The sequence below is a fragment of the Capricornis sumatraensis genome, chromosome 2, assembly GCF_032405125.1.
Source record: "Capricornis sumatraensis isolate serow.1 chromosome 2, serow.2, whole genome shotgun sequence".
NCBI lineage: Eukaryota > Metazoa > Chordata > Mammalia > Artiodactyla > Bovidae > Capricornis > Capricornis sumatraensis.
The window spans coordinates 66,713,878-66,728,732 of record NC_091070.1 but is presented as its reverse complement, the minus strand read 5'-3'; the positions used below and the strand labels follow the sequence as shown (position 1 = coordinate 66,728,732).

Below are 14,855 nucleotides of genomic sequence, written 5' to 3'. Positions count from 1 at the left end.
TGCTCTTCCAATGAGTCCCTCCCTGGGATCAGGTTCCCTCTCTGTCTGTTTGAATGCATTTTGCAAGGGAAATACTTGTCCCTTCCCAAAGCCCCTGCAGCTGTCACCTGCAGCCACCCTGTTCCTGCACCCAAGTCCGTCCCTCTTGTCCACCTTGCTGAAGCCTTCTCTCCGAATCTGGAAAGACAATCCCCACCCATTACAGACCCCCCGCCACCCGCCATTTTATGGGACTGGGGCAAGGATTTCAGGGCTCTTTACTCTTTTACCCTTTCTATCTCAGCCTCTGAATGTTGAAGGTCTGAATCCACAGAATAAAGTTTCACTCATCTTTACCCAGTGATGACATTCACTACCTGGACCCAGTTCTTTTTTTTTTTTTAATTGTAGGATAATTGCTTTACCATGTTGTGGTGGTCTCTGCTGTACATCAACTTGAATCAGTTATAATTATATATTTCCCCTCACTCCTTCCCCTCCCTCCCCACCACACACCCAGTTCTTGAGGCTCCCAGCTATAGCTTCAACTGTCCTCTCCTGCTCACATCTTGCAAAGCAGCCCCCAGAATGCAGGAGACCCATGCAGCGAAGGGAGGGGGGAAGACGTTCATCAAAGAGGGTTTGAAAGTGAAAGTGTTAGATGCTCAGTCATATTTGACTCTTTGCAACCTCCTTGGACTGTAGCCCGCCAGGCCCTTCTGTCCATGGAATTTTCCAGGCAAGGATATTGCAGCAGGTTGCCATTTCCTTCTCCAGGGGATCTTCCTGACCCAGGGACTGAACCCGGGTCTCCTGCACTGCAGGCAGATTCTTTACCGTCTGCGTCACCAGGGAAGCCCAAAAAGGGCTTCTTTTCCTTCAAAAATACATTTAGGTATTTTAAAATATGAATGACAAAAATATTGTGTAAATAATGGTAGAGTGGATATAGAGAAAATCAGAGAGGTCACATGAATACCCAGTTTGAGAAACTGACTCCTGGGCTGAGCTGAGTAGAGAGTGCCTCACACCGGCTCCCAATCTCACCCCCAGGGCAGAAGGAGGAAGGGTGAGGATGCCCCCTGCTGGGCGCACTAGAAAGCACGGGCCTCCTGGGGAAAGGCTGGGAATCTGAGCAGGGCAGATCCTCAGGGGAGTCTCTGGAGGGTCTGTCAGTCGTGGCGATGGGTATGCTGGAGAGTTTTGCATGGCCGAGCTTTGGGTGGTAGAAGGCTGTGAGAAGTTAGCTGCAATAGGCGGCTATCTCCCAGGGAGATCCAGGTGGCCTGGAGCCCCATAGGCAGGTCCTGAGGTCACTTGCTCACCTGGCAGCTCTGTGTGAGGACCGCACCATGCGTTTGGTTTTTCAACCTGTTTATCAGAGAAGTTTAGTGGTGGAAGTCGAGCTTAGGTCTTTGGGTGGCCCAGTTACCAGACAAATGAGAGAGTCAGATTGGGTGGGTTTCTCACCTGCTGCCATGACTTACCTGATGAAGCAGCGGGTTCAGCAGCCCGGAGGCCTGTGGTGAGTCTTGGGCCAGTGGCCAGCTTACTTTTGAAATGAAAATGGCTCAGATGTTGCATCCTTGAAGATCGGTTTCCTAGTCAGGCACGGGGAGCCAGGCTGGGATCACTGCTCTATGAACCCAGCCACCTACTAGCTGGTTTGTCTTGTGATAGCTAACCTTCCTGTGCCTCAGCTTTCTCACCTGTAAAATGGGGATCGTTATGCCTCACAGGACTCTATAAGAATTAAATTATATAATGGATGTAAAGTACTTCATACATGGCCTGCACATGAGCACAATAGTATTATCATTATTTTTGTTGTTTTGTTGTTAATATTATTACTTCTTAGCAGACACAGACAGGAGAAAATCAGTTTCTCATTACTTTCTCCTCAGTATATATTGCTATCGTTTCCACAAGCATCTTTACTGACTTGCACTTTGGATTCTTTTTCGGCAGTTTGTGTGGATCAGGGGCTGATGCCAAGGTATGATCCTACCCTTCCCAGGGCAAATTGAGTTAGGGGTGATCCTGGTTTAGACCTGAAGCAGACTGTCCCCCAAGCAGCCTGTACTCCTGACATCATAAGCACAAGGGCTCACATCATGGACAAGCACCAACCTCCCACCACCTTACCATCATCACAGCCCCCACAGCTGATGAGGCAGCCATGAGAGTAACGACCAGGGGCTGTCCATTAGTCTGGCTGTATGTCCAGCTGTGGCTCCAGACCCAGCCACCAAAGGCATGCTGAGAGCTGGGTATGAATGGAGGCAGGGACAAGGCTGGGTAAGCAGGTGCTGAGCTGCTAATCCCTTAGGGATGAAAGCAGGTGATCAAGAGTTCTCTGCAGAAACCCAGGAGGAAGGTATTGCCTGTCCTCCCATGCCAATCCCTGCTAGAATCATAGAAGAAACCATCTGGGACTTCAAAGTGGAAAAGAAGCAGTCCCGTGTGTGTTTCCCTTTGAAGTGTCATTTTGGATCAAACTTACATGGAAGTATAGCTAGGGGAAGCCTGGATCCATCCTCAAGAAACGTTGATTTCAATCTCAACTGGAGAAAAGGTTTGCTATGGGATCGTGGCAAGTTACCTAAGCTCTCTGATCTTTAAAATTTGATCATTTCCAAGATTCATTCCAGCTCTAAAAATCTTTCCATTCAGAAGGGCCAACCTTGTCATCTTCCTCTGAGAGATGACAAACCTAGAGATGAGAGCTGAAGACAGCAGGAAAAGGATAGCCTCTTCCTCCTATAGGCTGTTCTTGGACACATTTCTCGTTTTCTCTGCCGCAGTTCATCTGTCTGTGAAAAGGACCTGTTTTCATAAGTGTGATGGAAATAAGTTAGACACATTCTTCTCCAGGCAGGCATGGTGACTTGTGCATAAAGAATGCCCTCAGAACTGATTGATTGCTTCCATCCTTACTCCTATCCTGGTCCATCTTTTTATCAGGACCTGGGCAAAGCCGCAGTGAACCAGCCCTTCAACTTTGCAAGTAGCAGGAAGCCAGTAAGGACAGGGAAGTTGTTGAGAGACATACTCAGGATCCCCAAACATCCTAACCCGCTGGAGCAATAGCCTGAACCTCACAAGGTAAAATGAACAGGGCTTAACTGAGAGATCTGGGCTTGGCTCCAAGGCACCGAGTGTACAAGGACAGGGTGGGGAAGTAGCGGCTTAGCAGAAGCATGTGTGAATAAAACTGAGGGTTTTTGCTGACAGGTTTTCATTTCATGAGTCAAATGAAAAGGCTGCCAAAAAAGCGGACAGACTCTTAGGCTGCTGAATTAAAGTAGAATACTGAGCCCAGTGACTCTCCATTTTATCAATCAGAATCGCCTGGGAAGCTCTGGAAACGCTGCCTATTCCTTGCTGTACCCAGACCTTCTGAATCAGGACCTGGGATGTGTGGGTGGGGAAGGGGAAGTGAGGAGTTTGGATATCTGAAGAGCTTCAGCCTTGGTTCCAATGTGTAGCCAGGGCTCTAGAACCAAGGAAGACTCACGCCTATGCTCATTCTTGGCACGTCAGACCACATTGACTGCATTCCGGCACTTCAGTCTCGGTGGCTTTATCATGGGGGAAAGCAAGCTGGAGGACATTTGGTGGAAGGTGGCCAGGGTGTAGGATGCACCCGACGCTCTGTGAGGGTGGCAGAGGGAGCCATGGCATAGAAGAAGATGGTGAGTTCCACCTTCAAACGGATGAGACTTGTTCACCTTTGGGTCCCAAAGATTGGAATTTTAGGTGGTTTAGGTGATTGTCTTAGATCAGGTTTCTCATGAAATATTATGAAACGAATATTTGCTTGTAGGAAGTTCATTGGGAATTATTTAGTTATTTAGTGCTCTCAGAAACAACATATCTGAGGGAGTGAAGGAAACAAGATTGGGCAGAGGAAGAAAAGGATCAAGGATGCGGTCACAATCAAGGACTCCTCCACAGGCAGCTTGAAGGTGGGGAGGACCTTTCAGAGTTGGTCCTGACTGAGGTTGAAAGCCCTCCTGCAGCACTGACCTGGTAGCTTATCCTTCATGAAGTCAGGAAAGACAGCTCACTTTGGCAGTTGAAGGAAATACCTAGAGAGAAACTCAGCTGTGAGCCATCAGCAGCAACACTCCTACCAACTTGGGGATAAGCTTATTGGTCCCAGAGGCAAGATCTGGGTGGTGCACCCTACCAACCAGGACAGTATTCCCCTTTGCACAGCTCAGAAATATTTGCATCATATGGTAAGCACCCTCCGCCTGGGAAGAGCCACTCCAGAATTCTGGTGATTGTTTCCCTTGGGGAACTTACAGGGAGGCAAGTAGAATGAAACATAGTCCTCACTACTGAAGCTTGTCTTGGTGTCAGGCTGATATTCAGCATCCCTCCAATACCCCTTCTATATTATCTTTCCCTACAGTTGGTATCTCTCATGATCTAAGTGGCCCACCTGGCTCAGGAGTCTGAGCTCCTAATCACCATGCCCTTGTCAAGCCATGCTGCCAAACTTATCAAAATTGGGCAAAAGAGTATCAAGAGACACCCTAGAGGATCACCTGGGTGCCAAACATATCCTTCCCTGGCCCCATGATAGAGCAGCAGCCATCGTATTCCCAAGGATCAAGGTCAAGTACCCCCAGCAGGAAGTGACTCCTTTTTCTTGCCTGCTGGTCTCTTGACACAAGGAAACTAAGAGGCAGGAAGCAGCCACACTTAAAGTTCATGAGTTTTTTTTCCTGTGCCCTCATGGAAATGTTCCACCTCTAGGAACGAGATTCTCTAAACCCAGAGATCCTAGAACTGTAGGAATAAGAACCATAAATTCTCCCAAAGTATCATTGGGAGTGATGGTGAGTGGGGCTGCTCCAACTTCAACCCCATGTTTATTAGGCTTCTGTATCCTACTCCTGGGCCATATTATAATTAAACAGGGTGCATACTTCATCCTGTAGCATGATGTCCCACCATCTCTAAAATAGTGCTTCAGCTGCACCTTTGAAAGACTGTTCCTTCACTCGATCAGCTCTTTTCACCAGTAGACAGGTAGCAAAGAATGTGGTAAGACCAGAAGATTCTATGTGCCCAGAAGATTCTTCTGTGACTATGTGCCCATTGTTTTGCTGTGAAGTAGGACTCTTGGTCTGATGTAATGTTGTGTGAGATCCCATGTCTATGAATCAAACACTCTTTAAGCTCTCAGAGAGCAGAGCTACTTGAGGCCTTTAGCAAGAAAGAGAAAACGATCCAGAATACATGCCGATTCAAGTCAGGATAAACCACCAACCCTTCTACATTAAAACCAGTACAATGTAGTCAATTCATCACCAAGTAGCTGGTTGGTTGTCAGATGCTGGCAGGTTGGAGATTTGGCAGGAACAATAAAAAGTCAGCCTTGGTGAATGAGAGCCCATTCTGTTAGGTCTATCCCTGCCACCATACACTAAGTGTAGCCTCCATCCATGCCAACATGGCCACTTTATCCGTGTACCCATTGGGCCAACCCAAGTGGTCAGTGACAGAGACTGACTGATGTCAACTAGCCAAACCATTATATCTGCTTGACTATTTAGCATCTCCTCCACGGCAGGTCCCCTCCGGTGGCCATTAACATACAATGTGTGGGTCTTCACACTTTGTGTCCACTCCTATAGATACATCCGCGTGCCTCTTCTTGTTTCCAGTTTCCCATTGTTTCTCTTTCTAGGCCTCTAACCAACTCATCAAGCCATTTGCTACAGCCCGTGGGCCTGCACATATTTTTATGTAGGGCTACTCTACCAGGCAGCCATGAAGATAATTCAGGTCTCCAGATATCAGTGTCAACTCAGACACTGTATGACCTTAAAAAGTTTGGCTATTCCACTTTCCCCCCTGTACAGTTACCCAGTAAATGGCCATAGGTCCCTTTGCGGAAGGAGTAGAACAATCATTACTGTATTGCCTCAGTATTACGGAGGCCTTCCTCCTGGGACCCAGTCTCTCCTTCAGTCAAAGGGTTTTGGATCTGAAAATGGAGTCAGGTCTAGAAACCAGACAAGGTATTGTGCCTTTTTTTTTTTAAGTTGATATTTCGAATTCTTTTATTGATTGACTGATTTAAGTTGTACTTACGTATTGTGGCTGTGCTGGCTCTTGGTTGCTGTGCAGGCTTTTCTTCAGCTGTGTGAGCAGTGGCTACTCACTCATTGTCATGTGTGGGGTTCTCTGTGCAGCCACTTCCCTTGGTGTGGAGCACAGCCTCTCAGTGCATGGGCTTCTGCAGCTGAGGCCCGTGGGCTCAGTAATCCCAGTTCCCAGGCTCTAGAGCACAGGCTTAGTAGTTGTGGGTCATGGGTTTAGTTGCTCCACAGCATGTGGGACCTTCCAGGATCAGGGATTCAACCTGTGTCTCCTGCTTTGGCTGGTGGATTCTTTACCACTGAGCCACCAGTGAAGCCTGGTATTGGGACTTTTTATTGGAGCAACTATCACCAGTCTCCTGGTCTTTCATTCTTGATTTCTTTTCATTGTACAACTCAGCAATTCTGTGTGTGGTCTGTAGATCCCTGGGAGTTCCTGAAACCATTTCAGGTATTTCACAAGGTCAAAATATTTGCATGTAAGACATTATTTATCTTTTTAACTGTGTTGACATTTGCACTAAAAGCAATGTTGCACCTTATCAAACCAAGGCAGTGGAACCAAACTGTTCTGGTAGTGGCCAAGGAGGGAGGAAAGGGAAGGAAGGAAGAGAAGAAAACAATCAGTTTTAGTTAAGAATGTCCTTAATGAAGCAATGAAATTTGTTAAATGTTATTAAATCATAACTTGTAAATACATGTCTCTTTAATTTTCTCTGTAATTAAATAGCACTGTATTACACACAGAAATAGAATGGTTCTCTCAAAAAAAGTACTTGCACAATTGAGAATAACCTAAACTAGCCTTTTTTTTTTTTTTTCATGAAACATCACTTTCACTTGAAAAAAATAACTGACAGATAAACTGTGGTCATTGGACTTGGTTATTTGGCAGATATTTTCTCAAATTCAAGCCAAGTAAGCCTGTAACTCTGAGGAAAACAACTGATAGTATCTATTGTCAATGATACAATTTGAGCTTTCAAATGAAAATTAGAATTTTAGGAAACTTGTATGCACTATCATCAAGTTGACAGATTCCCAATATTTCTGATGATAATAACAAATTTGAATTTTAATATTATATAATGAATTGTATCAATATATGAAAGATCTGTATAAGTCAATGACCTAATATTTTCCAAATATCCAAAGGATGTAACAAAATCATGCACAGGTAGAAAAGTCATTCAGAATGCATGATATTTTTTTTTATCGAGTATATATTACCTTCTAAAATAAAAATAAAGCTGGTGAATGCTGAAAAAAAATAAAAGAATACAAGATAGATCAATAGAGTTTAATGTGATTGAGTACAAAAGTTCATTGAAAGAGTTTTATAATCTACATTATAACTACCATTTAAGAAAATACCACTTGTTGAGTTTCGGTGTAGTATCAAAGAAAAATACCCACAATTAGTTGAAAAGACTATTAAAATGCTCCTTTTCCAACTACATGTCTTTGTGAGGCCAGATTTTCTTCACATATTTTAAACAAAATAACATATAGCCAACCATAGCTGATATGAGAATCCAGCTGTTGTCTATAAAACCACATTTAAGAGACTTGCAAAATTGTGAAAAGGGAACTCTTTGCACTAATTTGCCCCAGTAATGTTACATCCTATGCACTAATAGGATGTAATGTTACATCCTATTTTATTAACCATCTGCATGGCTCTACCGTCAGGACCCCCCCATTGCCAGTCCAACTTGCTGCTCCTCACAATGGTGTGACAACCTCCAGTCTCCATCATTTTGTGGTCCCGTCAACCCCGCTGTTACTAGGGAGCCAGTTCTGTGTTGGTCTCTTGCTGTCGGCCCTGACCTGCAGAGGACAGCCAAAACTCAGCTTCTCAGTAAGTGCACTCCTTCTTGCTCTGATAACAAGAGTATCCTCTGGGCCTTCCTGCAGAACTGAAGTGGATTTCTGGCCTTACACAGAACATCCACTAGAGCATGACCACTTCTCTGGGTTTTTTGAACCCTCCTTTCACCTTCTGCCATGATACTTCTGGCATTTCCGTTTCCTGTCTCCCAGGATCCTTGTCAGGATATGAAATCCTGTTTCACGGGACAGTGCTCCTAAATCAATAAACTGCCCCTCATTCAACTTAATAGTATTCAGCTCCCCCTTGATTCAGCCTATACATTCTCTCCTGGCTCCTGTCAATACATACTGGCTACTTCTGCAGCATTTTGGAGATGGAGCCCTCCTCCTTCTCTTCCCAGGTTTGTTGCAACTTGGCTCTGTTTTTTGGTCTTGTGAGCCAAGAGAAAGATGCAGCTTCCTTTGGTGACTACGGGCAATGCCCAGAGACAGTGGCAGCTGTGAGCCATCAGAAGTCAACATCCCTAATAGCTAGAGGAATGAGTGCCTTGATCCTGAGGGTGATGTGGGCGGTACTCCCAACATTCATTACAGAGACAACTTTCAGCTCTACCTGTGAGGCAGAGAGAGATCAGGATCTAAGGTCCTAGAGTCAGAAAGACTCAGGTTTGAATTCTCTCTAGTTATGAGACTTTGGGTAAGTTGTTGAACTTTTTTGGAGGCAATTTATTCATCTCTAAAATGAAGATAAATAACAACTACCTGATAGATTATTGTGAGACAAATGAGACAAGGAATGTAAGTGCTTAGCATAGTGCCGGCTGCATGCATGTCAGTTGTGTCCAACTCTTTGCAAGCCCATGGACTGTAGCCCACCAGACTCCTCTGTCCATGGGATTTTCCAGGCAAAAATACTGGAGTGGGTTGCCATTTTCCCCTCAAAGGGATCTTCCTGATCCAGGGATCAAACCAGAGTCTCCTGAAGCTCTTACATTGGCAGGTGGGTTCTTTACCACTGAGCCACCTGGGAAGCCCTAGCATAATGCTGAGCATATAATGCAGATGTGGATGTCGCTGCTGCTACAATTGGTCAGAACTTTCCAAACCCCAAAAGGGCTGCCTTAGGGAGCAGACAATAAGGTACACCAACATGGAGGGTCTTTTAGCTGATTCTGGAGGGTGCTCCATAGGATGCTGTGGGCAAGATTCTAGGGTATTTACAAAAGAGGACCTTTGGGGCCTATTCTGTCCCCAGGCTGCTTTGATTTTCTGCTCTGACTCTGCCTACCCTTAGTCCAATAGAGGCTCTTAAAGAAGCATATTCACTTTCAGGCCACTAGGGGGCCATTTAGTTGCCTGCAATAGGAATACGCTAATGGTTTCTTAATGGCTCAGGCACCGCGGAGATCAGGCTCAATTATATCTTAAAGCATTTTGAGTTCCTAGGGTAAAAGACACTGTGTAAATCCAGATAATAAATAGAGCTTATTGATGACAGGTTAAAGAAGCTGGCACTGTTTAGTTTGGAGAAGAATAGGGTGAGAGGATTTGAATAGGGCCTGCAAGTATATTTATTTTTCGGTATGGAAAAAAGTGACAGGCTGTTTTCCTACTTCACTGGGAGCCAAGCAAGAAGAAAGAAGTTTACTTTGCAACAGAAGAAACTGAGTGCATTCAAGGAAGCAGTTGGAAGGAGGCTTTGGGTTGGATGGACTCACTTGGAACCTTTACTAATAATTCACCTTGGTATAGTTGGTACAAACAGTCCTACCAGGAAGGTCAGAGAGTAAGGGAGAGAAGAGAGTTCAACATCCAGACAATCCGGAGGTTTGACTTAACAGGTCATCCTGCATGATAGGCTCTGGCCACGGTGGGAGCAGAATGGGGAAGGAGTGGTTGTCTTTTCCCCATCAGCCTGCAGAAGGCAATAAGCACTCCACACGTTCAATGTCCTTAAAATTTCTCAGAAAAGTAAAAGGGAATGCTGTTCTTGGAATAAGTTCGGCTGGCCATTGCTAGCGGCAGACTCGCACCTGAGCTTCAGGAATCACCTGGCTATGGTGTTGCAGTTCCAGGCACACATCAGCACACTCAACTCTGGCAGCCACTTGACTTCTGTGCTGCTGAGGAGGCAGGGAAGCAGCGTTGAGGTGGGACTTCGTAAGGGGGCATGGGGTCTTGAAACTAAGAAGCTGGAGAAATGGAAAAGATCAAGATGGCGGGGAGGGGCGGTCGGAGCGCGGAGCTGTCAACTCTGGCGCCTCCCCTCTGTGTTCAGACTGCCCGAAGTGACAGGTTATGTAGCAGCAGCGGCTTCCGCTCCCAGGCCTCAGTTTACCTCCAGAGGCGGAGGTGATGTCACCTTGGTGCTCTCGACTCGCGCCGGTCCCACGTACCCTCCGGGCGGGTCTTTCAGACCCCTTTACTTCTAGCGAGCCTGGCCCACAGAATCTGAAGACAGGAGCCAGGAGGAAAGATTCACCCACAGAACCCCATGAGGACTGTCTTCTCCTCACCCTACCCCCACCACTCCAAGGCAGTTCTCCCATACCCATTGAGATACCCAGGCGGTCCATAGACCCAGCTCTGGGAACAAAGGAAGCAGAACTCAAGGAGGAGAGAACCAGAAGTTTTAGAAAATCTCACAAACGGAATGCAGTCGGGGGTGGAGAGAAGGCAAAAGAGAGAAGTGGCTACTGAGAGTCTGAGCTTGGAGACAGACTCTCCAAGGGATGACAAGCCCCACATGGGAAGGGTGGCAAGGGATCACCGCCCAGGCTGAGACCTGAATTGGGTCAGAGAAGGAGAAAACTCTGTAAGCCGCTCCACCGGTTCAGTGGAGCCTCTTGAGTCCACGGATCAAGCCTAAACCCGGGAGCCAGAATCCCCCTAAAGCGGGATCTGGGACCTGTTGCGAACTTCAGGACTAAGGCGGGAGGAGAGTCTGGAGAACCAGCTCAGCACGTGTACTCTCCCGACTCGGGAAAGGACAGAATCGGGAGAGCGCCTGAAGCCCTGGGCGGGATGCGGCTGCGGGTGGGAGTGAGGGCTAGGAAAGAAACCGACCAGCTGCAACCTCAGTGCATTCTCCAGGTTCCTGGGCTGCCTACGCCAGACGTGGGCCAGGCTCGCTAGGAGTAAAGGGGTCTGAAAGACCCGCCCGGAGGGTACGTGGGACCGGGCGCGAGTCGAGAGCACCAAGGTGACATCACCCCCGCCTCTGGAGGTAAACTGAGGCCTGGGAGCGGAAGCCGCTGCTGCTACATAACCTGTCACTTCGGGCAGTCTGAACACAGAGGGGAGGCGCCAGAGTTGACAGCTCCGCGCTCCGACCGCCCCTCCCCGCCCAGCTTCTAGTTCACCACTCCGCCCCAAAAGACGCTGTTCCCCTTTTAAAGAAGCGCCGGAGGCTCCCACCCTCGCCGAGTCAGCCCATGCGGGGCTGCGGCGACGTTGCCCTTTTAAGAGACAGCCTCTGTTAACCCTCTCTTAACGGGGCGTCCCGGCGGGGGGGGGGGGCTCCCGGCTCCCGCCAACAGCCAGCCTCCTCCCCGCGCGGCACTTCCGGACCCCCCCCCGCCGTTGCCCTTTTAAGAGGCAGCCCCCAGCAGCTCTTTCCCCCGCCCCTTGTTGCCGGCGCGCGAGGCGGGGGAACCCGGCTGGAGAGCGGAGAGCGCTGTCCGCGCGGCCACTGGAGACCGGGCGGCCGGCCGGGCAGGCGGCGGCGGCGGCGGCGGATGGGGACTTGGAGTCGGGCGACTGTGGCGGCTGTGGCTGTGGCGGCAGCGAGGAAGCAACTGACGGGCCGGCGGCGGCGGCGGCGCTGGCGGCGGTGACTGGTCCAGGCCCCGGCGGCGGCTGCAGCGACGCAGTGGCGGGCTGCGGGCTGGCGGCGTGAGGAGCGGCTGCGGAGAGCCGAGCGGCCGGGAACCGAGGGCGCCGGGCCGCCCCTTGCCCAGTCCTTGCAGGCCGCCAGGCCCCCTCCAACCGGGGCCGTGGAGCACCGGGGCAAAGGCCGGGGGCCCCCCATGAAGGAGCGCGACGCGGCCCCGGCCGAGCGGGGCAAGCCGGCCACCTACACCGGGGACAAGAAGGCGAAGATGGCGGCCAAGACCAACAAGAAGTGGGTCCGGCTCGCCACCGTGTTCGCCTACGTGCTCTCCGTGTCGCTGGCCGCCATCGTGCTCGCCGTCTACTACAGCCTCATCTGGCAGCCGGTGGGCGCCGGGACCTCGGGGGGAGCCGCCGGCCCGCCCCCCGGCGGCTCCAACGCCACCGGCCCGTCCGGGACTTCGGGGGCGGCGGCGGGGCCCAACAGCACGGGATTGTCCCGTCGCGAGGCGCCGCGCGCCGCGCCCCCGCTGCAGGCGGCGCGGCCCGTATCTCCGGAACCCACTGCCGACAGCCCCCAGGCCGGGCCGCTGGAGCAGCCGCGGGGGGCCGAGGAGGACGAGGAGGAAGCGGCGGCGGCGCCGGGGAGTCGTTGAACCCCTCGGTGGCAGGGGCGGCCGGAAACCATCCTCCCCAAGCCCGGAGGCAGGACTTTGCAGCAGGACCGGGCGGGGAGCCCGCGGAAGTGACCCCCACAGGAGTGAACGCCTCTCTTCCCCCGATGATCGCCGGCTCGCCCCAGGGGTGAGCGCCCTGCAGCTCATCTTCAGCCAAGGGACCACTATGCCCCGGGGGTTCCGGGTTTGGTCTTCCTACGGACGGTGCTGCGCCAGGGCCCAGAGCCATAAGGGGGTGGGGGAGGGGTGGGGAGATCCCAGCACTGAACCCTTCTGCGCCGCTAGCTCTTATGTATCCTACGTGGAGGGTGACTCGGGCTCTCCCCCAAGACTTAAAGAAAGGAGGGAGCTGTAGGGGCTCTTCTTTAATAAGCCGAAGCTCTTGCAAGGAGGCGGGCATGGAAAGTAGTGGAGCTCAGGTACGTCAACCTAGTTGCAGTGGCCACAGATGCATTTAATTTATAGATCCCTGTATATAGTTGTTGACATATGCACTAGAAGCTATAATTACATAGAACTACATGTATCCTCCCACACCCTGGGTAGCTACTGACTGATGGGGTTAAGCAAGGGCTATTTGCTGGCCCCCAAAGTGCAGCTAGCCAGAAGGGCACAAACACTTTTTCATTACCCACTTTTTTACCTTTTCCCCCTCCTATCCCAGAAAGATAGGTTTATGACACAAAAGAGTATAATCGTTCTCAAACCTGTTGAAAGGACGATGGAAAACCTTTGGAGAAGTAGAAGCGGTTTGGGGAGGGTGAGGAATGTACCAGTCTCCTCCTCTTCCCACCCTAGTGCCCCCACCTAAGAGGCTTTCTATTGCAGCCCCAAGTATCTGGATACCCGCCAGGGAAGAAAGGAAGGGAAAGAGCAATGTCTCTGTGCTTCAACCCTTGGCCTTCTCACAGAGGTTAGGAAGAGCAAGCTTTTGTAAGTAGAATGGCTCACAAGTGTTTTATCCTTTTTTTTTTTCCCTGCTCTTCAAGGTCAGGTCTTGTTCTGTAATCACCTTCACCTTCCCTCTTGCCCTGAGCCTGTAGTGACAGTGTAGCCCTGTGATTAGAATGAAATCTGTTGTAAATCCAGAGCTTTGAGCACATCCTCTGGTTTTGAGTTGTACTGTGGAACTTGAAAGGCTGAAAGATGGGCTTCAAACTCAGGATTGTGTTTTGATAGCCAGATAATAGACCACCCATGGGAAAGTTAAACTGCCTAGTCTTTACCTCTCCTGAGAAGCCCTACTTATATGCAGCCTATACTTTCATTGAGATGAGAAGCAGCAAGTGAAATGACAGATGTAAAGCTAGCTCTGGGGCCACAAGAATTCTACATCCTCAATTTGGATTCCATTTCCTTCCGCCACTTGCTTTTAGGCAATTGAGTGTGGGTAGTGACAAGATATCAAACCCGTTCGTGTTTCCTTTTTGGGAAATGAGGCACTTTAAAACAACGACAACAACAACTTATCCACCTGAGTCCTGAAACAATTTGTCTCTCCAGTTTTCTGGCCTATACTCCAGTTAGCTCTGATCCAGGTTTACAGGACCACAGCCTCGATTTCAGCCATGTCCTGCTGTGGGCAAGATAAAAGCAGCTGAGCTGTCATTGCCTAGGGGCAGGCTGGTAGCACCCCCAAGGTGTCTTGGCTGAAGGAGATTTCTGAGCACTTGACTTTGGTCATTAGGAAGCCTTTGAGACCTTTTTAAATTTTTGGTGAGGGCCTGGGGGAAGAAACATAGAATGCCACTTTATAACTTCAATAATAGCCTGTAATTTATATTTATTGTGTGAATTTTTAGTCCTATATTTTAATAATTTGTAAATCGATCTCTTATTCCAAGAATCCTTTGAACTGGCAGGAGAACATCTGGGAGTCCAGTCCCCTGTCCCCATTCTGACCCCTGCATTCTGGACTGTTGAATCCACTTTGGGATGGATCGGCGTCTAGAGAGACCACTTGTGGGTTCAGCTGTTGGCCTCCTGACTCTAACGCCTTCACTGGAATTGGGACATCAACTCCAGCCCCAGCTGTGAGCATGCCCAGAGACATTATTTATAATTCAGCCATTTAAGATAAACCTGTACTCAAAAAGTCCTGTATATTTTTAAAAAGTTTTATTTTTCAGGTGAACAAAAATACATTCTAAGAACTCTACGTCAGGCTGTGTAAGTTGATCGTTTCTCTTTTCATACTTCTTGGGGAAGGAGTTAGAGTTTGGAAGAGGTAATGGTCTAAGGTGTGGTGGATGGGTGATGATAAATAAGCGTAGGAGGGAAAAGAAATTGCTCTAATGTTCTCTGTGCCTGATGGTTTGACCAAATTGATCAGTGAAGGGTGGCAGGAATCCATCTTAGTCCGGAGCAATCACGGGGTGGGAAGAACAGTGATATCTAGTTCAGCTACCTTTGGCTA

The 14,855-nt window shown here is 49.1% G+C and overlaps 1 protein-coding gene across 1 annotated transcript; it reads left to right on the top strand.

Moving 5' to 3' along the window:
• Window positions 1–11,959: 11,959 nt before the first annotated feature.
• Window positions 11,960–12,418, top strand: INAFM2 (InaF motif containing 2). The gene has a single exon (XM_068963394.1). The coding sequence runs from the start codon at window positions 11,960–11,962 to the stop codon at window positions 12,416–12,418; it is 459 nt and encodes a 152-aa protein (XP_068819495.1).
• Window positions 12,419–14,855: the final 2,437 nt, after the last annotated feature.